Source organism: Protopterus annectens, chromosome 2.part0 (genome assembly GCF_019279795.1).
Source record: "Protopterus annectens isolate FY-2018-M chromosome 2.part0, PAN1.0, whole genome shotgun sequence".
NCBI lineage: Eukaryota > Metazoa > Chordata > Ceratodontiformes > Protopteridae > Protopterus > Protopterus annectens.
Window position 1 is genome coordinate 1,171,382,821 of NC_056728.1, and position 23,751 is coordinate 1,171,406,571.

The window sequence follows — 23,751 nt, forward strand, 5'->3', positions numbered from 1 at the left end:
TGATGTGGCAATAGAGAATCTAGAAGTTAAAACTTCGGCAGCAATGACAGAAAGTAATAGAGGAAATCAGCAATTAACAGAGATGATGTCTGGTTTTGTGGCAGTAGATAATGTAGTAACTGAAACATATGCAGCAGTGACAGCAGTGAAAAAAGGAGAGCAACAAGAAACTGTAAGTAAAACTGTTTTTAAAAAGAAGAGAACACCAACTGCGAATGAGAATAAAAACTGAAACTGTAATTGACAGATATATGTATGAGACAATCTGGTAACTATAATGGGTGTTAAAGCTCAAGAATTTGGGTCTTTTACACATTGGGATAGAGACTTTTTATGACAATATTGGATACTGACAGATTAATAATGAAATTTCTGGGACTGTGTAACAAAAAGGGCATTTATCTGTGAAAAGATTATTTATTTTCTGGTAGTAACTTAAAATGTTACTTTGCAGTTTAAAACTGATGAACTGGAAGGTGATGTTGTTAAGAAATATCTGCAGGGTCTCGGTGAAACTTGATAATATTGTGAACATTAGAGATGACAGAAACTAATGGAATGGAGGATGAAGGTTGGAAGCTGTTTGGAAATCTGAAAAAAAAATGGTAAAACACTTCCCTAGCTTTTTCATTGGCCATAGAGTGGCATTAAGATAGGCTGGATAGCCTAAATTATGTTTGGTTTGTGGGGACCTTTCATCTCTGCTGAACAAGGTACTATGTAACCAGTATAGGGAGAAAGAACATACAACAAGATGTGTGCATGAATGGAGATTGCATAACAAAGGGACATTTTGGATGCCTTCTCAAGAGCAAACAGTTGTTGTGTCTTTCAGCTTTTCCCGGTTAGGGGTCGCCACAGCGGAACTCCAGTCTGCTAATGATTGGCAGTAGATTTTTACATGCCAAGTTGCCGGCCCTGAAGCACAACCTTCAACAAGGGAACTCCCATTCATGCATGTCCCCCACACAGAAGATGCTCTAGCTGAGAATCGAACAGGACAATGTCTTACTGTGAGGTGACAATGCTACCGCAGCACCACCACCGCAGTAAGCAGTAAATAGTAAAAAAAGAAGAAAACATACATGAGAAAAGACAACAAGATCCTGGGGAGAGGGTGAACTAGATGAAGAAGAAACTGCAGAACAAGAAAAAAACATGGAGGGGAAATGAGGAAAGAGAGAGAGAGTGCATGCAGGAAGAGAGGTCATACAAAGGGATTGATGCTAATAATTGTTTTGATATTCTAGCCAGTGAAAAATCTGATTCTGAGGATCAAGGATTATTTGTTCATAAACCCAGGAAAAATATTCAACTTGGGAAACAGCAAAAATAAGAAAATTAAAATTTAAAAAATACTTTCCCTAAACTTTAAAAAAAGAAAAACAATTTTAGAGTACTTACAGTAAATGTGAACAGTATTATTAGCACTGTAAGGAAGATAGGGGTACTGGAAGAGTGTGCTAAATGTATTGTGGATGCTGATCTGTTAGAGGATGCTAGATTCCTGACAAGTGAAGAAAGACTGCAAAAAGAAAAATTGTGGCGTGGAAATACATTCATAGGTTCATAGGTAGGTACTAGGCTATTGGCCCTAGGGTCTATATAAGCCTAGCCAAAAAGGTACCCTGACTTTTGCCACCCAAGAAAATTATTTTCTCCTGTCAAGCAGAGCCACAGAGGTGATCCCAGGGGTGAATTTCCTATTTCCCATCTGATCATCAAGATTTTTCTTGAAGACTGTTAATGAGGAACTTTGTTTGATATAGATAGGTAGTTTGTTCCAGAGTATGGGAAGTCTCTGGGACAAGAATCTATCCCTCCAGCATGGTCTGTTTATTGTGGTGACAAGGTTTAGGTCCCTAGAGCATGTAGCTCGGAGGGATTGGGATTACTTTAAGTGGAGCATGTTCAACAGCGCTGGGTTTGGCATGGCTTTGTATGTTAGGCAGAGATCGCCTCTAAGTAGACGATATGCGATGGAGTAAAACTGGAGCTTTTTAAGACAGTTTGTGTAGGCTATCTATTTGAGCCCAGTAATCCTCTTTGTGAGGTATTTCTATGGCCTTTCCAGTTGTTGTAAATGTCTTGTGAGGTACATACCAAAAGGGGCGTTGTACTCTATAATGGGTCTAATGAGTGACGAGTAGAGGGGAACAATGACCTCTTTTTTCCTGAATGAGAAACCTTTTGTGATGAGGTGTGCCACGTAGAAGGATTTCCCGACTACTGAGGAGATGTGATTATCAAAGGAGAGGCTACTGTCCCCCTTGTCCCAAGGTCTCTTAACACACTTTCAGTGTTAAGTAGACTACCACATATGTGGTAACTCATGGGTACAGAGTTTTTACCAAAGGGGATGACAATGCACTTTTTGACATTAAGCTTGAGACCACGGCTTTGACACCAGGCATCTGTCTCAGTGAAGCCCTTTTGTAGGATGTCCCCATCATTAGAAGTTTTGATTATGGCTCCTAGTTTGTAGTCATCTGCGAGCTTTGTTAGCCAAAGACCTTCTGTGTCAGCCTGTACTTCAGAAAAGTAGATACCAAACAGGAGAGGACCAAGGACTGAACCCTGTGGTACTTCACATGCCACTGGTCTGAAGTGGGATTTGGAATCTGCTACTTTCACAGTGTGGGTTCTGTCAGTGAGCATGTTGGCAACCCATCTTGTGACATAGGGATTTATATCTAGTTTAGTGAGTTTATCTTTAATTCCAGAGTGGGGGATGGTGTCAAAAGCATTGGAGAGAACTAGATAGGCTGTGCAAGCCACCTTACCCTTGTCTATGGCTTTGGTGACTGCTTCAAAGAAGTCTATCAGGTTTAGGAGACATGATTTGCCTTTTACAAACCTGAACTGGGTGGGGTCCAAAGTTTGGAGATTTCCAATGTCTTTGTTTATAAGTTCAATGATGATACATTCCATGGCCTTGTAGACCAGGCTCGTTAGGCTAATGGGGCATTAGTTCCCGGGGTCCGTGGTGGTGCCTTCTTTGTGGAGTGGGATAACCATCATTGTGAACCATTCAGTGGGCACAAAACCTGAGGTGAGGCTATGACTGAACATGGTGCTTAGGTGGGGTGCCAGTTCATTCTGTAGTTCATGTAGAATGCAGCCTGGGATGTTGTCAGGTCCCATGGATGCTGTGTTCTTGGCTTTGGAGAGTGTGTTTTTTACCTGTGTAGCCGTGATTACAGTAACTTTGCATTCTTCCGGTATAAAGATGGGCCCTTTAGGGGGTGAGAGAGTGGTAAAGATAGCACTGAACCTATCTGCCAGGATGTTGGCAATATCAGTTGGTTCTGTATATTTAGTGCCACCGCGCTGTAACTCAGAGCAGATCTGAGTGTTGCCATTGTGATTCTTGACATAGCTATATAATGCTTTGTGGCTGTCTTTAGAATCAGTGGCAATTTTGTTTTCGTAACTAGCTTTGGAGGATTTTATGAGGGATCTCAGCTTCTTACTGAGACTGACCAAGGAGTTCCTCCAATCATGGGATTGTACTCTTTTTTGCAACAGTTTCTTTCTTCTGTTGTAGAGTTTGTTTATGGCAGGAGATCACCAGATTGGATTCCTTTTTTTGGAGGATAGCATCTTGGTTCTGTTAGGGATAGCACTATCCAAGCATTAAGTACTTATAAAGTGCATTTGTGTAGGATTCAGCAGTCATACCTCTATTGTCCATCTGCATGGGTGTCGTGAAGTTTGCTACTTTTTTATTAAGAAGCGTGAAGTTGGCTTTGGAGAAATTTTTTACGGTGGTTTCCCTAATGGGGGGTGTGGCGGGATGTGGATGTCTAGTGTGATTAGCTTGTGGTCAGATCTGACCAATGAGGAATTGACCTCTGGTGTGGAACACCAGTCGCCCATGTTGGTAATGACCAGGTTCTAGGATATTGCTGCCCCTGGTGGGGGTGTGGAGAAGTTGATCCAAGGCGTTGGAATTTATGAATTCCAGAAAACATTGAGAAAAAAGAGTTGGTACATGAGTAGTTTTCCCAGTTAATGGTGGGGTAGTTGAAATTGCCCATTATGAGAGTGTTGGGTTGTACACTAATATTTTCCAGTGTATCAAGAAATGATGAGTGGGAATCCTGGGGCATGGTGTGGGATCTGTAGCAAGTTACAATTTGGATTGCGGTCTTACCCAGAGTTACTTGCACTTGGATAATTTCAGATGCATTATGCTGAGCAACTAGTCTGGAGGTGTGGATATCCTTAATGAATATGGACATGCCTTTGCCTTTAGTGCTTCAGTCCAGGTTAGGTGGCCGATAGGTGTGGCATGAATTATAGCCCAGTAATGCAGGTGTGCTCTCTGGAGTCTTGAACCAAGTCTCTGTCACTGCACAGATGTCAATGTTCTCCATTTTAAGGAGTGCCTCGAGTGAATCCATTTTGAGGTTTAGACTTCTAACATTGAGTAGCATTACCATCAGATTTTGCTTGCTTGTACCTGTTACGGTGGTGAATGTGTAATTTGTACATTGCCTAAAAAAGGCACTGTAGGGATGGCAAAAGCCTTATCCAGTATCCGGAATCCAAAGGGCGACAGGTGCAGGCCATCTCTGGCAAAGCATTGTGGTCTGTCGATCATGTCATCCCAGGCAGACAGATACTGGATCCCCTTAGAATGAAACCAGAAGTTTAGCCAATTGTTGAAGTCAATCATTTTGTCCTTGTACTGTGGTATCATTCTGGGTGATGGCAGGATGCAACTCAGGGCTAGGGTAATACCTGCCTGGGCTACAAGATCGGACAGCTCCTCCATGTCTCTTTTCATGTAGTCTAGGCAGGTACATCTCAGGTCATTCACACCAACATGGACAATGACAGAGTCATATTAGTACTTATTGTGGAGTGACCTGAGTGCATGCATTATGTGGTGGATCCTGGCACCTGACAGGTGGCTGACAGTAACTTTCTCCTTGTTTAGCATGGTGAGTGGAACATCAGTCTGCCTGACTATAGAGTCACTTATGACTAGAGTGTTGGGTACATTGTTATGCCTTATGGGCTGTAGTTGCGTGGCACACTGAGTTTGTGGGCTATGTGTCATTTGAGTTGTGTTGGGGAGTGGAGGTTGCTTGCATTTCTGCTTTGAAGGTTTCTGTTGCTTGAGCAGATTTTTATTGAGAGCTTCCATGAATGTAGGTATGTGTTTGGTGTTTCTTTGTGTCTGTTCTGGTGGAGTATGTTTTGAGGGACTATGTGATGAGTGTGGTGTGGTGCAAGTGTTTACCTTCTCCTCTTGACTGTCTAGTCCAGTCCTGGATGAAGAGAGCTTTGCTTCCAGTTTGGCTATATAAGTGTATCTCTCACAGGTTGTAGTGTTGGGTGGCAAGAAGAGAGGGTTGTCTGTGTATATGAGGCAATTGCTGCATTACCCCAAGATGCCCAGATGTATCAGGTAGACAGGATAAAACACCGGGAGCTGACCCTTAGACATGTCTGGATAGGTGCTTATTTATTAAGTACTAAAAACTGTTTTCCTCTAGACAAGTGAGGAAACTTAAGTGCTGTAGTAATTTGTAGCTTATGTAGTGCTTAGAATGAGTTCTGAACAAGTGCTGAGCTCAAAGAAACAGATTTGAGTGCTAAAACAAAAAAAAAACTGGCTAGTTCTAAGGGAAAATTTAAAGAGAAGACTTTATGGCACCTGGAATAGTTTAACCTTATCTAAGTGACGACCCATAAATTGTATAACAGTAGCAAATAAGCAAACTGATTTAAACAAATGAACCAATTAACCAATAAAAAGCTAAAACCTGAGCCCTGTTCCAGCAGCCTTCAATCAGACAAGTTCTAACTGCACACTCCTGCCACTAGGGTGCAGGGGAACCTTCTCCAAAAAAAAGATGGTGTGGATTAGTGCTCAAGTTATAAAACCAAAGCTAGATTCAGCAGGTCTGAATTTAGTCTATGCTGCAGCAAATAAGGCATACCAATTTCAGAAAGAAACAGTTCAAATAAGCAGGCACAATAAGCCTTTAACCAGAAACTCCCAGTTCAGAAGGGAAGACTCTACCCTCTCCTCCCTAGAGTGCAGATCACACCTTCTTAATGTAAAATAACTGGCCCGAAGCTCAAGTGCTTAAACCAGAACTAATATACTTTTAGGATAACAGACACTAAGCCTTCAATCAGCAACTCCCAACTTAGAAGGATGTAAGGTGCCTGTGCTGCCACAACAGTGCAGACCACAAACCTTAATGTAAAATAACTGGTCTGAAGCCCAAGTGTGTCAACCAAAGGCTTAGAATAACAGTTACAATTTAATCAGGTGACTAACAAGCAGTAATAAATGCAGCAGAATAAATGCAATTAAGTACTTTTAAGAAAAAACAGCAAACGCAAAATAAAGTAAGAAGAAACGCAAATACAGTAAAAGCAGATGAATAAAGTGCAATTTTTTTATATAACAATAGAAAAGAAGCAAACTGATTTAAACAAATTACTCAATTAACCAGTAAAAAAGCTCAAAACTGCGCCTTGTTCCAGCAGTCTTCAATCAGACAAATTCTAACTGCACACTCTTGCCACTAGGGTGCAGGGCAACCTTCTCCAAAAGAGATGGCATGGATTAGTGCTCAAGTTATACAAACAAAGCTAGATTCAGGATGTCTGAATCTAGTCTATGCTACAGCAAACAAGGTGCACCAATTTCAGAAAGAAACAGTTCAAATAAGCAAACACAATAAGCCTTTAACCAGAAATTCCCAGCTCAGAAGGACAGAATCTAGCCTCTCCTTCCACAAGAGTGCAGACCACAAACATTCTTAATGAAAAATAACTGGCCTGAAGCCCAAGTGTTTTAACTAGAACTAATGCACTTTAAGAATAACAAACACTGAGCCTTCAATCAGCAATTCCCAGCTTAGAAGGATATAAGCTACCTGTCCTGTCAGAACAGTTCAGACCACAAACCTTCTTAAGGTAAAACAACTGGTCTAGAGCCCAAGAGCTTAAATCAAAAGGCTTAGAATAACAGTTACAATTTAATCAGGCTATTACCAAGCAGTAATAAATGGAGCAGAATAAATACAATTGAGTACTTTTAAGAAGACACAAAAGCAAAATAAAGTGCACGTTTTTTTTTTTTTTTTTTTTTTTTTTTTTTTTTAGTAAAGTGAAAGGAGAAAGGAAGAAGGAGCAGAAGAAAAATTCAAGGATAAGAACCTAAGTGGGTTGGTCTTTTCATATGTTCTCCCTGTATTGAGTAGAGTGAACAACAGACTGGGAAATTTGTCCCAGATCAAATTTACAGTAGGGGTGGGTAACTGCAAAGCCACCAACTATAACAACACCACAAGAATAGGGTGGGGGTAGTTTCAGGACAGATGAGAAACAGAAAACAATGCCAGAAAATATATAAAACAATTCAGTCAGGCAAAAGTAATACAATGCAGAACTCTGAAAGGTTAAAATGCCAAGAAATATACTTATCAGTCAGCAATATATTTTCAGATTGTTTGAGAATCACACACCAGCCAGACACCAGGAGTTTCCAACAGTGTATGGAACATTATGGAACATAGGAAGTTTACATTGTTCTGCAGTGGCTGTGTTGTGAATATACTAGATGTACCATTGATAAGGATGGGAAGGTTAACTGTCATTGATGTGAGATGGAGAGAACACATCTATAGAGTTATAACATTATATGCATATATAACTAGCAAGGAATGAGAGAATCTGTTTAATCAAATATTAGACTATGTGGTGGTTAATATGAAAATTATAATTGCAGGGGACTTTAATTGTGATTTGGGATAAATGTAAAAAGAAAAGAAAACATGTAAATCTGATGTGTGGAACAAAAGTCAATGGACTTATAGAAGGGGGCCAATTGGATCTGAAATTGGTTATTTGGGTAGCAGATTTTGATACAGTTGTGGCATTTTTTCACGCCGTTTAGCAGTATGGATGGAGGTGATGAAAAAAGGGGAGTATATTAAAACAGAAAATTGAATAAAAGAAATAAATGGGAAATTATGAGATGAAATTAGAGTGTGGGAAGTATTGAAGTTATCAGAGGATCATATAACCATGAAGAACTTCTATAAAAACTCATCTGAATGGTGGAGTGATTTTAAAAAGAAGTATAAAAATTGTTTTTTCAGTGACTGGATGATGCAGTAGCATAGCTAGGGCAGGGCAAGAGGGGAAACTTCCCTGAGCAGAAAGTGCAGAGGGGGTATGATCAGCTTATCCAGAGCTTTTAAAAGCCAGTATTGCATTTGTGATCGAACCTGAGTGCTACAGTGCTCTGTGTCCAGCCTAAACTGTACCAACTGTGTGCTACATTGCAGCAAGCAGTGTGCTACAGTTTAAAAGTAAAAAAACTCTCTTTTTCAACTAAAACCTGTACACTGTAGCACTCTGTACATGCAGGGTATATGATGTAGCAACTGTTTGCTACATTTTTAGCAAGCAGTTTGTTACAGTTTATAAAAAGTATATATTTTTTAAACTAAAACACAAGTACTGTAGTATTCCTTGCAAGTAGGGTATTAGCTATAGTAACTGTTAGCTACATTTGTAGCAAGCAGTTTGCTACAGTTTAAAAGAAGAAATTATTATTATTATTTTTAAAAAAAACTTTCAAGGAGGGTGGAGGGCAGGGCACAGAAATGAGACCTGAATGGCTAGGCAGGAGGGGGGGTCATATTGTGCATCTGAGCTGGTTTGTGTACCAGTAGAAGGAATGTGCAATTTTTATTTTATTTTATTTTTTTGCTCTTCAATGGAAGAGCTATGGGAAGGAGGACATGGATCTTTAATAAGCCAATCGCTACAATGTATTCACTTGAAGAGCTGAGCAGGTGGTGGCACTGGATGAGCCAGCTACACTTCTGGGATGATATAAGAAAGGAAGATGAAAGAATGGAAAAGGTATAGAAATCTATTAAAGAATTTGATATGGAAAAAGAAATATATAAAAGACGGAGGAAAAAGAAAATTAAGACATTGCTGTTTTGACATAGATATTATTTACAACAGAGAAGTTAGGAGATATCTGAATATTTGTGTAAAATAGTAAAGTAGGATGTTAGTATAATGGGTTTATAATAGATAATTGAAATCTACTTGCCTCAAGCCTGTATTCATCAACACCAAAACAGTGAAGCACTCTTCAGCGAACATTGAGAATTTCACTAGGGTAAGAAATCACTTCGCCACTGCAACACCACAAGACACATCACACTAAATCAAACCCACCAAAGTGGGGGGCCTCACCTGCCACATGCCCCATTGTGGGGGGCTGCAACCCCCAAGCACCCCCAACTATATATACCAACTCTGAGATTGCACTACAGTTGTGGTGTTGGCCAATTGCTTCTTTAACCTAGGAGAGTTTTTGTCATTCATGGAAGTGAACCTCACTGTTTCAGTGTCGATAAATACAGGTTTGAGGTAAGTTGATTTTGATTATCTAATACAGACCCAGTAACATGAGGGAAAATAAAAATGTAAAATAATATAAGAATACATTATGAGTATTGCAGTACAGAATATGGAAAATATGTATAAGAGTAAAAAGTAAACAAAAAAATTAAAAAGGGTTAAAGAAGATTTGAAAAAGAAATTACTGTTAGTGAGGTGGATGAAGTACTTAGAAAAGTACATGTTGAGTCAGTATTAGGCCCAGGTGGTAGAGGGTATTTCAAGAATTATCGGTTGTGAGAGAAATTATGGATGATATTATAAGTAAAATTGAGGATGTCAAACTTATGGTAAGTGATATTAGCAAATAATTTAATACAATAGGACATGATGCTTTATCAGATGTTATGGAAAAGTATGGAGTAGGTAACAGAATTAAGAGATTGTATATGTCAGCATATCAGAGCAATAGAGTGAGACTGTTAGGGAAAGGGTGGCAGAGTAAAGAAATATGCATGTGTGGTATAAGACAAGGATGTCTCATGAGTGGAATATTATTTGCACTGGTAATGAATACAGTAGCGAGTGAAGTAGCTTATAAAATGAAAGATGCTAGATATGTGATGCAAACTTTGGAGGTGATTCCAGTAGTTTTGACACATGCAGATAATATAGATGTAGTCGCTCATAACAAAATATGGATGAGGGCATTGTTGGTTTGCCTGAATGGATATTTAAAGGAAATTGGTATGACCTTGAATAAAGGTAAATGATGTAGTTATAATGCAATGGGAGTTTGATAAAATAAATGAAAGAAATATGTCTTCTGAGGAGGACATATACATCAACATTCAAGAAAAATGTTTATCTGGTGAATTTAGTGTTACTTGGAAAATAGCATATTTGTCAAATGTCTATATTATCCCATAAAATATTATAAGGAAATTTTGCAATTTCATTTTCTTTCATATGGGATTGAAGATTAAATCCAGTGGAAAGAGGTATGTTGTATATGCATGAAGATGAAGAAGGGACTGGAAATACCACATCCAGAAGTTTATTCTGCTTCTTTAAACTTCTGTAGAGTTTTAAAGTGGGTAGACTAAGATAACGTGAAATTAATAGTAAGAATGTTTAAATATGAGTAGAGAAAGTTCTGGGAGATGATGAGAATAAGAAAAAGAATATATAAATAAAGAAATTAAAAATTTATCAATAATACTAACATGGAACATAAAAATTGATGATAGAGAAAGATAGAAAGATGTGGTATAATAATGTGATTGCATAAGATTATTATGCAGATCAATGGTAAAATTTACCAGAATAAATGATTAAAGCCATTAAATTAAGGTAAAAAGTGGTGTACTGAGATAGTAGAGCATCAGGATTTCCTATGGTGACTTTCAAAATAAGTTACAACTAAAGGGGAATATATGCCATATAAGAAGAAAGTGGATGTGTTTATTTAGTTGGGAGGAAGAGACAACATAGCTTGTTTTTTTTAAATGGAAAAAAGTGTTGAAACTCTGGAAAATCGTCTGAGGATTTTTTTTGTGTGAATATTAATGACATAAATTCTCTCTCCCTCTCTCTCTCTCACTCTCTCTCTATATATATAAATATATATATATATATATATATATATATATATATATATATATATATATATATATATATATATATATATAGATATATATATATATATATATATAGATATATATATATATATATATATATATATGGGTCTGCTATGGTTGATTGAAAACTCACTTGACTGAAAATGAAATTACTAGGACCACTTCACTGAAAGCTCACTTCACTGAAAACTAATTTCTTTCAAACTCATTTCGTTGAAAATTATAAATGGCCTTTTCCCCACTGTAGTGCGACCCTGGAGTTAGTATATAAAGTGGGAGGGCATAGCCCCCCACATATTATAAACATTTTAAACTATACACAGTGATACTTACAAATGCAATAAATAACTGTTTCCAAAAGAGAATATATAACCAAGAGATGCGGGGGGCTTTGCCCCCCATACCCCCCAATGTGGGTGGCTGTGCACCCCACCCTTACTTTATATACTAACTCCAGGGTTGCACTACAGTGGGGAAAAGGCCACTTATAACTTTCAACAAAATGAGTTTCAGTCAAGTGAGATTTTCAGTGAAGTGGTCCTAGTAATTTAATTTTCAATCAAGTGAGTTTTCAATCAACCATAGTAGACCCATTTTATATATATATATATATATATATATATATATATATATATATATATATATATATATATATATATATGATTATGGTTATGTATAGATAGCATAAGAAGTACAAATAATTTATTTTATGTAATACGAGTTATTTGGAATGAAAGACTGAAATTTTATCTAATGGGAAATGGATTTTAGCAGATACATTGTGAAAAATTAGATTATAGTGGTGAAAGAAGAAGTGGGAGTTAATTATGGAAGAAGAGCAATGAGGTTGATGTAATAAAAATGATAAATAGTAAAAAATATATATATGTATATATATATATATATATATATATATATATATATATATATATATATATATGCATGTAAATATGTACATTTTTTAAAAACATAAATAAGTAAACCATGTTTTTATGTTGTGTTAAATAAATAGCTCCTACATTTTTCAATAGGTGTTGTGGGATGTTTTGTATCCAGCTTACCTACCACCTACTAAAGTAGATAGGACCCACTTTAACATCTCATCTAAAGGATGGCATGCTTAGAATAGTAACTCCCCCATGCTGCACTGCCAGCAATCCATTTGGCTGATGTGGGACTAGAACCTACAGCCTTGAGTGTGCTAGCTGTTGACACTGCTAATTTTCCTTTACTAAAGTTGTCCTTCTATACTCACCAGATAAAAGCAATGTAGCTTGTAAACATCACTTCTACTATGAGTGGACAACACTGATGCACTAAGGATACAAATTCTCAAACTGCATTTGCCAAAAGCCTTTTGCTGAAAAACACTTTTTAAGTGTCATTGCAGGAGGGCAGGCCCTGGCCCCACACACCCCTGAACTTATATGTATCAACTCCAAAGTCACACTTATGTGAAAAGGGGGGGGAATTCCCCCAAAAAAGAGGAATTATTTCTTCCACAACTCATTGAAAGTGATTTCCTATGGAGGAACTCCCATCATCTACGAGTTAAACTCGGGCAGTTGAAGCTCAAGTGTTCAGTCTTCATCTACCAGAAGGGTAATGATATACATCTGATAAACGTTCTGCAGCAAGCAGTAATGCTCAACAGGTTACCTTGAATCATTCTGTATCTTAGTCATAGGAAACTCTGTATCTCTTGCTAAGAAGAAAACTACTGCTGTTAGAAAACTGCTCACATATGGGAATTGAATTAAAGCAAAATGCAGTTTTGTAAACAAGGTATATAGGTGGCATTTAATGCAATACTCCACTCAGGTACAGTTAACAAACTCACTGAACTGGTTTGTGCTTAATTTTGTACTTTTATCTGCAATGCTCAATTGAGATATTGAGATGGGGATGCTTCAATATTATATCAATAATCAGAGACATGGCAATAGAAGGAGAAGGTTAAATATCCTGCAGGTGTAAAGTGCACCACCTGACATCCATAGAGGTAGCTCCAGCTGTACCACTATGACGTTACGTTAATCTAGTCAGTAAGCGGTATACGTAACCTAGTTCTTAAAATAACTCAAGCTATGTAGTGCTAACCTGCTCCACAGGAAGAGAGCTTCTTCACAAATCCCATGGTTAACCAAAATTAATCACTGGGCTCTAAAAATGAGATTAGCACATGGAAAAAATCCAATTTTACATTATGGAAAAATATAGAGTTACCATGAATAGTTGTTGTATACTGTGGGCACATGTCTATCAGCAGTTTACATGGGGTCTGTCAGAAGATCAAAAGACTGAAAAGTAAAATATCTAAAACTCAAAATATCAAAAACATTTTAATGCAAGGAGCAAGGCTCTTGCAACATCACATGGGGAGCTGCACTCCCCACCCTGTGCTAATTATATATACCAACTCCAAGATTACACAATAATGCAGAGTTTAGATATTTTGATTTTCAGTCTTTTGAACTTTCAGTCTTTTGAAGGGGAACCATTTTGATGTTATTGTTCAAGTGTTTCACTTCCATTCATATGGAAACTGTACATCTAAAATTATAAACTCCTGAGCAGATAAAGCTTGAAATCTGGCTAAACTTATGAAAGGGCAAAATATTCATATCAAGTCAAGGTTTGCATGAAATTGAAGACAGCATTACATTATACTTAAGAAATGCTTCTACCCCCAGGTGAAGGGCTGTGCTTTTAACTTGTTTATTTCATTTGTATTCTAACTACAAGGTTGCAGTAAATCAGAATGAAGGAAATCTTTGGCTTCAATAAAATCTATCCCCCCATTGAAACAGATACTTTGCAGTGCTGTGGGGAGACACAGCCTCCTACATGGAGGAGAATTGGGACTTGCCTCCCACATTAAGAAACAATTCCTGTACATATCATTCAACTGTGACAGGACAGGTACTACCTGTGACAGTTATAGTTACATATATTTTCAGTAGGCCTTGGAATGACATCAATAAAGTGAATTCTTTTAAATATCCTCAAGCTTCCAATGTATGCACTTTGGCAAAAATACACAGGCTGTGGGTCATACGTATAAGCACAATTTCTATTTGCATTTATATTTATTCATTCAACCGGCATTTCATGTTTTTGGCAAATGATACTTGCTATAAATGGTTTGATGAATCCATGTTCTGAAATATATTCCATTAGAATCTGACTTGTAAACTTATGTTCAGTCTTTTATATCCAGAGGTAGTCCTAATCCCAAACAATTTAGGTGTTACAAACAAACCAAAAAGTTACATAAGCAGAATACTGCATAGATAAGTGACAGATCAAAAAGTCCCTAGAGGTATGCTTTACATCTGTACGCATACTCACCTTGGCTGTGTTAAGGGAAGCGCCATAGCCAGTGGCAATACAGCAGCCAATGAGGCAGACTTTGTTCAGGGGAGCAGCATCACTGATTTTAGCAACAGCATAGTCGGCCACGATGGTATACTGAGAAAAGGTGCTTATGCCAACAAACTGGTGAAGTTGCTTCCCTTTGCATCTAAATTTGGAAACAGCTTCAGGAGCAAAGCCTTTCTTAAAAGGCAACCTGAGGAAAGAAAACAATTTTTTGAAAAACTATCACATTTAAAATTAAAGCATCTCTTGTTTTATTGCTGATGGACATGCTGTTCATGTAATTAATTCCAAAGATAATGAATTTTACAGCTATCTAAATACACTGGCATTTTTGGGGGAGTTATTTTATAACTTGACAGCTTAAATGACTGATGTTTTCTGATTTTTTAAAAATTTTTGTACATTGCTTTAGGCTCCAGATAAGCTCTCGATAAACATGGTTTTAATAACTTAATTAATCATTAAACTCTGCACATAAAAACAAGCCTTCCATTGTTTCAATAAGGCAACTTGTATTAAAAGTACAAACGGTTAACATATTAAAATATATATTAATATTATGTAAACATTAGCCAAGTTGTTGTTCAGTCATTTAGATGAGCCTAGCACTTCATCACTGCAAAGACTTCAGCACACCTGGCCTGTTTGTCCAGAACTGATTTTTTAAAGTATTTGATAAGTCATATTCATTACTCAGTTAATGTTTTTATCCAGCTTAATCTCTACTACTCATTAATTCTTTTATCTTCAAACTCTCCCAACACCCGTATCTTTACAAATGAATCCTGCCTTTGCATCGTGCAGCCAAAGTATTTGAGTTTTAAGTTTTATTATCAGACTTTCCGGTGAACAGTCTTGGTTTATATCCTTAAATATTGTTTCAGTCTATTGAATTCTGAAATGTTTTCTGCAATATTTCAGTTCAAAAGCTTTAACTTTTCCAGTCCACACCCTGACTTATACCCATCTCTCACAGACATATGTTATTACTAGGGAAACCATAGCTTTCACTCTATCAGCCTACAGTGACAATGTGTAGTCTTTGCTCTTTAAAATTTTAGCCAGATTTGCTTTATTTCTTTCTGAGAGGGAAGTGTTATTTAATGTCGTGACTGCATTTACCATCTGCAAAGATGGTTGAACCTAAAAAAATTAAATCTGTCATTGTCTTCACTTTTTCTATATTTATTTATAAATAATTGACAAGTTCACATTTTTATGCTGAGTAAAAGGCCAGCTCATCCACCCTCTACTTTCACCTTCATCTTCATGCTGATTAGCTCTTCATCACTTTTAGCCATCAGAGACATATCATCTGCAGAGGCGCATAGATAGTTATGAGGCATGAGGTCAGACCACCTACCCCATTTCACTATTGGGCTTTCCCAAACTCTTTCCCTGGGATAGCAGGGTTGATTATTGGCTACTTCATTCTATCCTCCTGGTCAGTCATACTGATGGATTGATCCTGAAACATCATTAGCATGAATGGACTCCCCACCTGTTTACCAATGGGACAGCACTAGAAAAAAAGCTCTGGAACCATGAGTAGCTGTGACTGTAATCATTTAGTTCACAAGTAAAACTTTTGCAGACAAAAAGCTGTTTGTTCAGGCCTGAGCTTTGTTTCTAGTATTCTTATTGCATCTATTGCTTCTGGATTTGTGCCCAATGTATTTTTGTTATACTGCCAATGGGACAACTCAGCAATGTATTTCTTCTGGAATTAAAATATAAACCATCCTTTTGTAAACCAATAGCCATTGATGAATTTTCATAATCTATTGCCAAACTACAAACAACACTTTAGCACTCATTTTGCAGGATTCTAAAATATTCTGCAGGGATTTCATCACTTTTTGCAGTCTTGTTATTAGCAAAGCTTTTCAGGGACAATTTAGCTTCATTATCTAGGATATCCAGTTCTACATCAGAGAAAAATACCATCATATGTACCAGTGTTGCCAAGACTCTTCTCATATAGTTCTTCAGGTCTATATTACATCATCGAACACTTAAATAAGCGAATGATGATTAATCGACCCCATGTAAGTGAAAGCTTACAATGTCGAAACCCCAGAACAGCGATTTTTTTCCCAAAGGAAAATAATCGCTGTTCCAAAAACAAAACATAAAAAACTTTAAAACAGTATATGGGGGGGGGCTTCACCCCCCCACACACTTAAATATACCAACCCTGAGATTGCACTACAGTGCCAAAAATGGAAAAGTAACGGAAGTGGCCAAGCGAGTTCTTTCCCAGGGAAAGAATTCACTTGAAAGACGCTTCGCTATTTTGTCTTTTTGTTCTTTTACGGTTGATCAAGATGTATTCAACAGAATGTGTCTTCAGTCACGTAATAGGAATCCAGTTCTTCTGTATATTCCTGCTACATCTTCTTAAAATATTTTGCTCCTGCTAGGTCTCTCCCATCTTTATCTTTTATCATGATTATTTTTTGTGGGAAGCATTCTTTAATATTTCAAATCTTCCTGAGGAGAGCTCTTCTCTCACTTTCCATTGTGACCAAGTAATTGCAAGAAAACACTCCCTTAAAGCATTCTAAGGACACTTGGTGAATCACCACCTACTAGTATCTCAACCAGAAGTGGAAGCTAATGTCAGCATGTGGTTATGTACTCAGAACATTGTCTGCAGTCCTTAGTGCAATCATACTATGTTCATACACCAATGATAGTCAAATATAGGTGACATATCCAGGCAGTACTTGCCAGTGGAGTTAACCAGGGGAACTGTAATTTTCTGGAATAAGGATTGCATAATCATGCAGCACCCAGGACTGGTATAGAAAAGTATATCCAGTATTGATCCTGATGTCACTGGGTATTCATGCCATTTTTTAGTGAGAATTAGCACAACAAATACAGCTACAGACTGACTGGGCTTCCCTTCACTAATATAATCTCTCCTAACCTTTCCTTCATTGTGTACTTTCCTGCCTACCCAATCGTGTATGTTTAATTAATACCCTGAATATTCTGGTGGACTGACAATACAGCATTGGACATAAAAGCATTACATTTTTATCTTTGCCCTTTATCCACACATCATGGTAGAAAAATGCTCCATCAGCCACCCAGCACACTTTAAAGAAAAACTCAAATTTTACTTGCTTAACTCAAAACTTTGTCATTGTCAGGCACCAATGTAAGCACTCCACCGTAAACTAATTACTCCATTATCTTTAGGATTTGTACTTACTTTTGTTATCTAATCAGTTCTGTAGATTAAAACTCCTCTTGTAAAAAAAAAAATGTGCATACATTTCTGTATCTTTTGTTGTTGTGTCTTTCGGTGTTTCCCAGTTAGGTGTCGCCACAGCGGAACTCCGGTCCGCTAATGATTGGCAGTTGATTTTTACATGCTGAGTTGCCAGCCCTAACACACAACCTTCAAGGAAGGAACGCCCATTCACGTATGTCTCCACGCAGAAGACGCTCTAGCTGAGAGTTGAACCGGTCAGTGTCTTACTGTGAGGCAACAACGCTACCGCAGCACCACCACCCTGGATAATTTCTGTATCTACCTTTTATTTAAATGTTTTTGTAAAATTGAATCTCGATGTTAAAATACATTTTTTTCTTTTTTTTTTCTTTTTTTGTATAATGTTCATATTTTGGATGTTAAAATACTAATTTTTCTGTAATTTGTTAATTTATTGGAGATTTTCTCCTCGGGTCTCCACTGAAAATGGGCCACAAACCCAGTTGGACAAACCCAGTTAACAAATGTCAATAAATAAAATAAATAAAAATAATAAATAAAAAGAAAAGACACAAAAGAACATTTCACTTATCTATTAAAATACAAATAAATTTGGGCATGAAATTAAATTCAGCTCTTTTCCCCTCTAGTCCTCCCACTGAATTTTATCCTTTGTCTCAAACCAGTTATGTTTATACTACTGTATACTTTAAACATTCTAGTAAAGTCTCCTCCTTTAATAAAAATGGAACAGGTTTATGGCACTGCTGCTAGTTTTGCCTCTGGGCATCCCACTTGTACACAGCATTGTGTTGCCCTCTACAAACTAAACTGGTTGCTAAAAGGCAATTTGTGGTAATGGTGAATCTGAGACTAGGAAATTCAAGCTTTCTGCAATTTTTTTCACATAAATTTTCATTTCATGTTTGTGTCTTTCGGCTTTTTCCCAGTTAGTGGTTGCCACAGTGGAACTCCGGTCCGCTAATGATTGGTAGTTGATTTTTACGTGCCGAGTTACCAGCCCTGATGCACAACCTTCAATGAAGGTACGCCCCATTCACGCATGTCTCCACGCAGAAGATGTTCTAGCTGAGAATCGAACCGGACAGCGTTTTACTGTGAGGTGACAATGCTACCAATCGTATAATCCTGCTAATAACCTCAGATCTTTCCCTTCCAACCTTGTTCAAGTACCAGATTGTTACATACATCTATCTGATGAGGTTTTCTTTTTTCAGTAATCAGAGATAAACATTACAATAAACTGCTATTTGTCACAAAAATACCATATAAAGTTATTTTTCAACAGTCCACATAATACAGCTTAAACTGAATCTGTAACTGCGATGAAATACGATAACGTAAACTAACTTTCTCACAAGCCTGAGTTGAGATAAATGCAACACTTAACTGTTGACACTAACACTTTATCTTTATTTATACTCCTTTTGTCGATTACTAAATATCTAGCATTTGTGCATTTCTGTCAGTTTGCAGTTTCATAATGATAATAATCATTACTCTTTAGTTTTGTTCACTAGTGAGAACTATACAATAATATTTGTAGCCTTGCATCATAAAACACATTTCAATCTTTATTAACACTGTTCCATACCAATGACTACTTTTTCTCCCTTTCTTTACATGTACCTCCTGCTTACTGTCTTCTGTGCCCCATTACATTTGTTCCTTCCTCAAAGGCACTTTTTCTTTCTTTAACTGTTTGCACTCTTCCTATTCATTTATCTGCATTCTTTGTATACTGCTGTGTTTTATTTCCTATCCCATCTCCCTATTCCTTCTCGATATTTAATTATTCCTTGATTAACAGGGATGATTGTCAATCATAATTCCTAGTTGTCATTAAGAAGCTTGACTGCCATAACCTACTGTTGATACTTTTTCTTATTATATATATGTTTCATATATATATATATATATATATATATATATATATATATATATATATATATGGGTCTACCTGAGATGGTCGACAAGCCATTTGATCGACTTTCATTTGGTTGACAATTCATTTGATCGAGAGGCAGATTTGCCCCCCTCCACAATGTTGTGCGACCCTGGAGTTGATATGTATAGTTAGGGGGGGCCCCAATGTTGTGCAACCCTGGAGTTGATATGTATAGTTAGGGGGGTGGGGGGCATAGCCCCCCACATTGGGGGGTGTGAGGGTCGAAGCCCCCCACATAAAACTGCTTGTCAACCAAATGAACTGTCGACCAAATGAAAGTCGATCATATGGCCTGTCGACCATGTGATAGGGATCCATTAATACATATATATATATATATATATATATATATATATATATATATATATATATGAATAACCACAACAAATAAGGTTGAAACTTTGTTCTTTGTTTAAGCAACACAATTTGGTCAACTAAGTAGAATGTTTTTAGGTGGGTGAAACTGACAATCAACCGGTAGAGGAATATATCCTTTTCCCCAGGGACTGTTCAATCTCAGAGTTAGAATATATAGTTAGAAAGGGAGTAGGTGGTGCAGGGGTGATTACCCGTACAAAAACTGGTGTTTTCTTTGTTTTTTTTTTTATTTTGTTTTTTTTTTAAGTTTTTGCACATCCCATACAAATGGCTTCTTTTTTCCCTTTTTTTTTAAAGTTTTACATGTGCCGAGATTAATTGTCAGTGCATTTGTAGTAACGTGTCGATATCCGGGTCAATCAATTTCATTTGACATTATGCATGTCTGCTTAAGTAGTATTCAACTAATTTAAGTTAATCCATATATATATATATATATATATATATATATATATATATATATATATATATATATCTATTTATGGGTCTACTTTACATGGTCGACATTTCACAAAGTTGACTTTCATATGGCCAAGACCATATGATCGACTTTCAGAAAGTTGACCATGTAAAATGAGCACAAAAAACACAATGAACACTTACCTTAAAATTGTTAGCAGGGGGGCAAGCCCCCTGCACCCACCATAGGGGGTTCCGTCCCTACACCCCCCCGAACTCCGAGATCACACTACAGAGCAGAAAAGGGAAATTTTCCCATTCTGCACTGTACAGAGAGGGTGGTTCCCCATGGTTGGCTTTTCAAAAGTCGATCATATGGTCTCGGCCATATGAAAGTCGACTTTATGCAAAGTCGATCATGTGAAGGGGACCCATATATATATATATATATATATATATATATATATATATATATATATATATATATATATATATATATATATATATATATATGAGTTCCAGCCCCCGTACCATGGAGCAGTTAAAATATATGAGGAACAAGTGCTACAAGATTTACAGCTAAACCAGGGTAATGTATTTAAGCATTTTAAGGACAACATGACTGAGGAAGAAAAACAAGTGTTGGAAAAATTGAGTAACAATGATCATCTGGTTATTACCAAGGCTGATAAAGGTGGTGCCATAGTGGTTTGGGGTAAAGAGGCGTATGAAACAGAAATTCAAAGACATTTGACTGATGTGACATTTTACTGCCATATCCCCATAGATTCCATAGTAGGATTTAAACAGGCAATTGATAAGTTTTTGGAAAGAGCTAGAGAGGTGGGTATTATTACAATAGAATTACAACAACAATTGACAGTTGATGATCCTACTCCACAATATTTTTACTTGGTACCAAAGATTCATAAGTCTATTTCTCCCATACCAGGAAGACCCATTGTTGCTGGTAGAGGGTCCTTGATAGAACCCTTATCAGTATATTTAGAATCAAAACATAAACCATTATTAACATACGTGTCAGCTAGGATTCAAGATACTAACCAGTTTTTACAGCTAATGGATGATCTGTATATTACTACTCAGGCCTTTATTGACACATTAGATGTACAGGCCTTATATACGAGTATTCCCCACAGGAGTGGAATAGCAGCAGAAAAACATTGGTTTCAAATTTCGGATTATTATCAGGATGAAGAACAAGAATTTTTGTTAAAATTATTGGACTTGGTGTTAGAGCATAACTTTTTTAGATATGGGTCTGAATGGTATCTGCGGATAAAAGGTACAGCCATAGGAGCAACTTTTGCTTCCATATATGCAGATTTGTTTATGGGGTTTATGGAGGTGCAAATGATTTACCAACAGACCGAATTTACATCAGAATTATTGATGTGAGAAGGTATCTGGATGACTGTTGGGTGGTATGGCAGGGTACAATGGACAGGTGGGGACAGTTTGCCAGCTACCTTAATGAAAATCAATATGGCATTCAGTTCATGGCAAATTGGATGGAAACAGAATTGAATTTTTGGATGTCATGGTTACCAAGGCCAGTGATGGTGTGGTACATACTAGTTTATATAGGAAGCCATTCACCAAGAATTCATTGTTAAGGGCTGATAGCAACCACCCATATCATATTATTAATAATATCCCCCAAGCTCAATTCAAAAGACTTAAGCGCATATGTAGTGAACCAGATGATTTTCAGGCACAGTCCAAACAGATGAGGTCCAGATTTTTGCCAAGAGGGTATAAGGCTCGTGAAGTAGATCGAGCCATACGAGAGGCAGATTCTATTCCTAGAATGCAATTATTGGAGGGGGCTGAGCCATCACAAGTGGAAGAAAATCAGACAATTAGGTTTATGACTAAGTTTGGAAGCAATAGCTTTAAAATTAAGGACATAATACAGCGGCACTGGCATATATTGAAAACTGATAGGTTTTTGAGTACACTAATAGACACACAGTGTTCCTTTGGTTACAGGAGAGGTAAGACTATAGGTGAAAGTTTAGCTAGGTTTAAGAAGAGTCAAAATATGCTATTAATAGCCAAGTTAATAAAATAGTGGGTAGTACATTTTGTGGACATTGTGTTTACTGTAAGGTTGTTTCCAAAACAAAGTCATTTACATCTATAAATACACCCAAAGTATATGATATAAGACATTTGATCACATGTAGCCGTGAATGGGTGGTTTATATGGAGGTATGCCAATGTGGGACTTTTTATGTGGGACAGACCTCTTTAACTTTCAAACAGAGAATAGCATTACATATAAGTGACATCAATTGTAAAAGAGCACGGAGTGCATTATATAAACACACTCAAATGCATACAGGAGCACATTTTATTTTCCTGGGTATTGATAAGGCAGTAGGTGAAAATTTAATGGTAGCAGGTAAACACAGAATGTTGTTGTTTGTCTTTTGGCTTTTCCTGGTAAGGGGTCACCACAGCGGAACTCCGGTCCACTAATGATTGGCAGTAGATTTTTACAAAACGCCGAGGTGCCAGCTCGACACCCAACCTTCAACAAAGGGGCGCCCATTTACGCACACATATCTTTTGAATGCTTCCCAATCGCAGGGAGGACATGCAGACTCCACACATAAGGCACTCCCAAGCCAAGCCGAGAATCGAATGAGAGAACCTCTTACTAACTGAAAAAGAAAGAAAGTGGATTATGTATTTAGGTGCATTATTTAAACCAGGTCTAAATGACCATTGGTAGGATTATTCAGGCACAATAGGTGCTAGGTATCATGGTGGAAAAATAGTGATGATACAGGTTGTAATCATAGTAATAGTACCTTAAAAATCAGTCTACTATATGAAATTTGGGGATTTTGTGTTTTGCACCTTGGAAACTGGGCATACTGTGCCTTTAAATAAATGAGTGATACAATGTGAATAAATAGGGTTCTGTTCCCTGTTTGCAATACACACTGATGACGCCAGTGGGTGAAACCTAGGTTTGTGTATGCATAGGCAAGAACTGGACAATAAAGTACGTGGATGTAATACTGTTTTTTTCCTGGAATGGAGTTTGATTACCCAGATGGGTATTTGATTGTTTTGTTGGTGCTGGATGTAGTGTAGTGGTGTACATATATACATACATATATATATATATATATATATATATATATATATATATATATATATATATATATATATATACGAATCCCCTTCACAAGCTAGATGTTTCAAAACTATAAACTTCAAAAGGCTGAGTCCATTAAAATCGAAGTTTTGAAACTTCGAAAGTTTGAATGAAGATCACCATATACCTCAGAATGGGAAATTTACAATTTTCCTCACTGTAGTGTGAT

At 37.1% G+C, this 23,751-nt stretch overlaps 1 protein-coding gene across 1 annotated transcript in view; it reads right to left on the minus strand.

Moving 5' to 3' along the window:
• LOC122792828 (alcohol dehydrogenase class-3-like) overlaps positions 1-23,751 on the minus strand; it is a 286,376-nt gene that overhangs the window by 125,278 nt on the left and 137,347 nt on the right. The window contains exon 5 of the mRNA XM_044060387.1: positions 14,388-14,607. Within this exon, the coding sequence (XP_043916322.1) occupies positions 14,388-14,607 (220 nt within the window). The remainder of the gene's footprint in view (positions 1-14,387; positions 14,608-23,751) is intronic.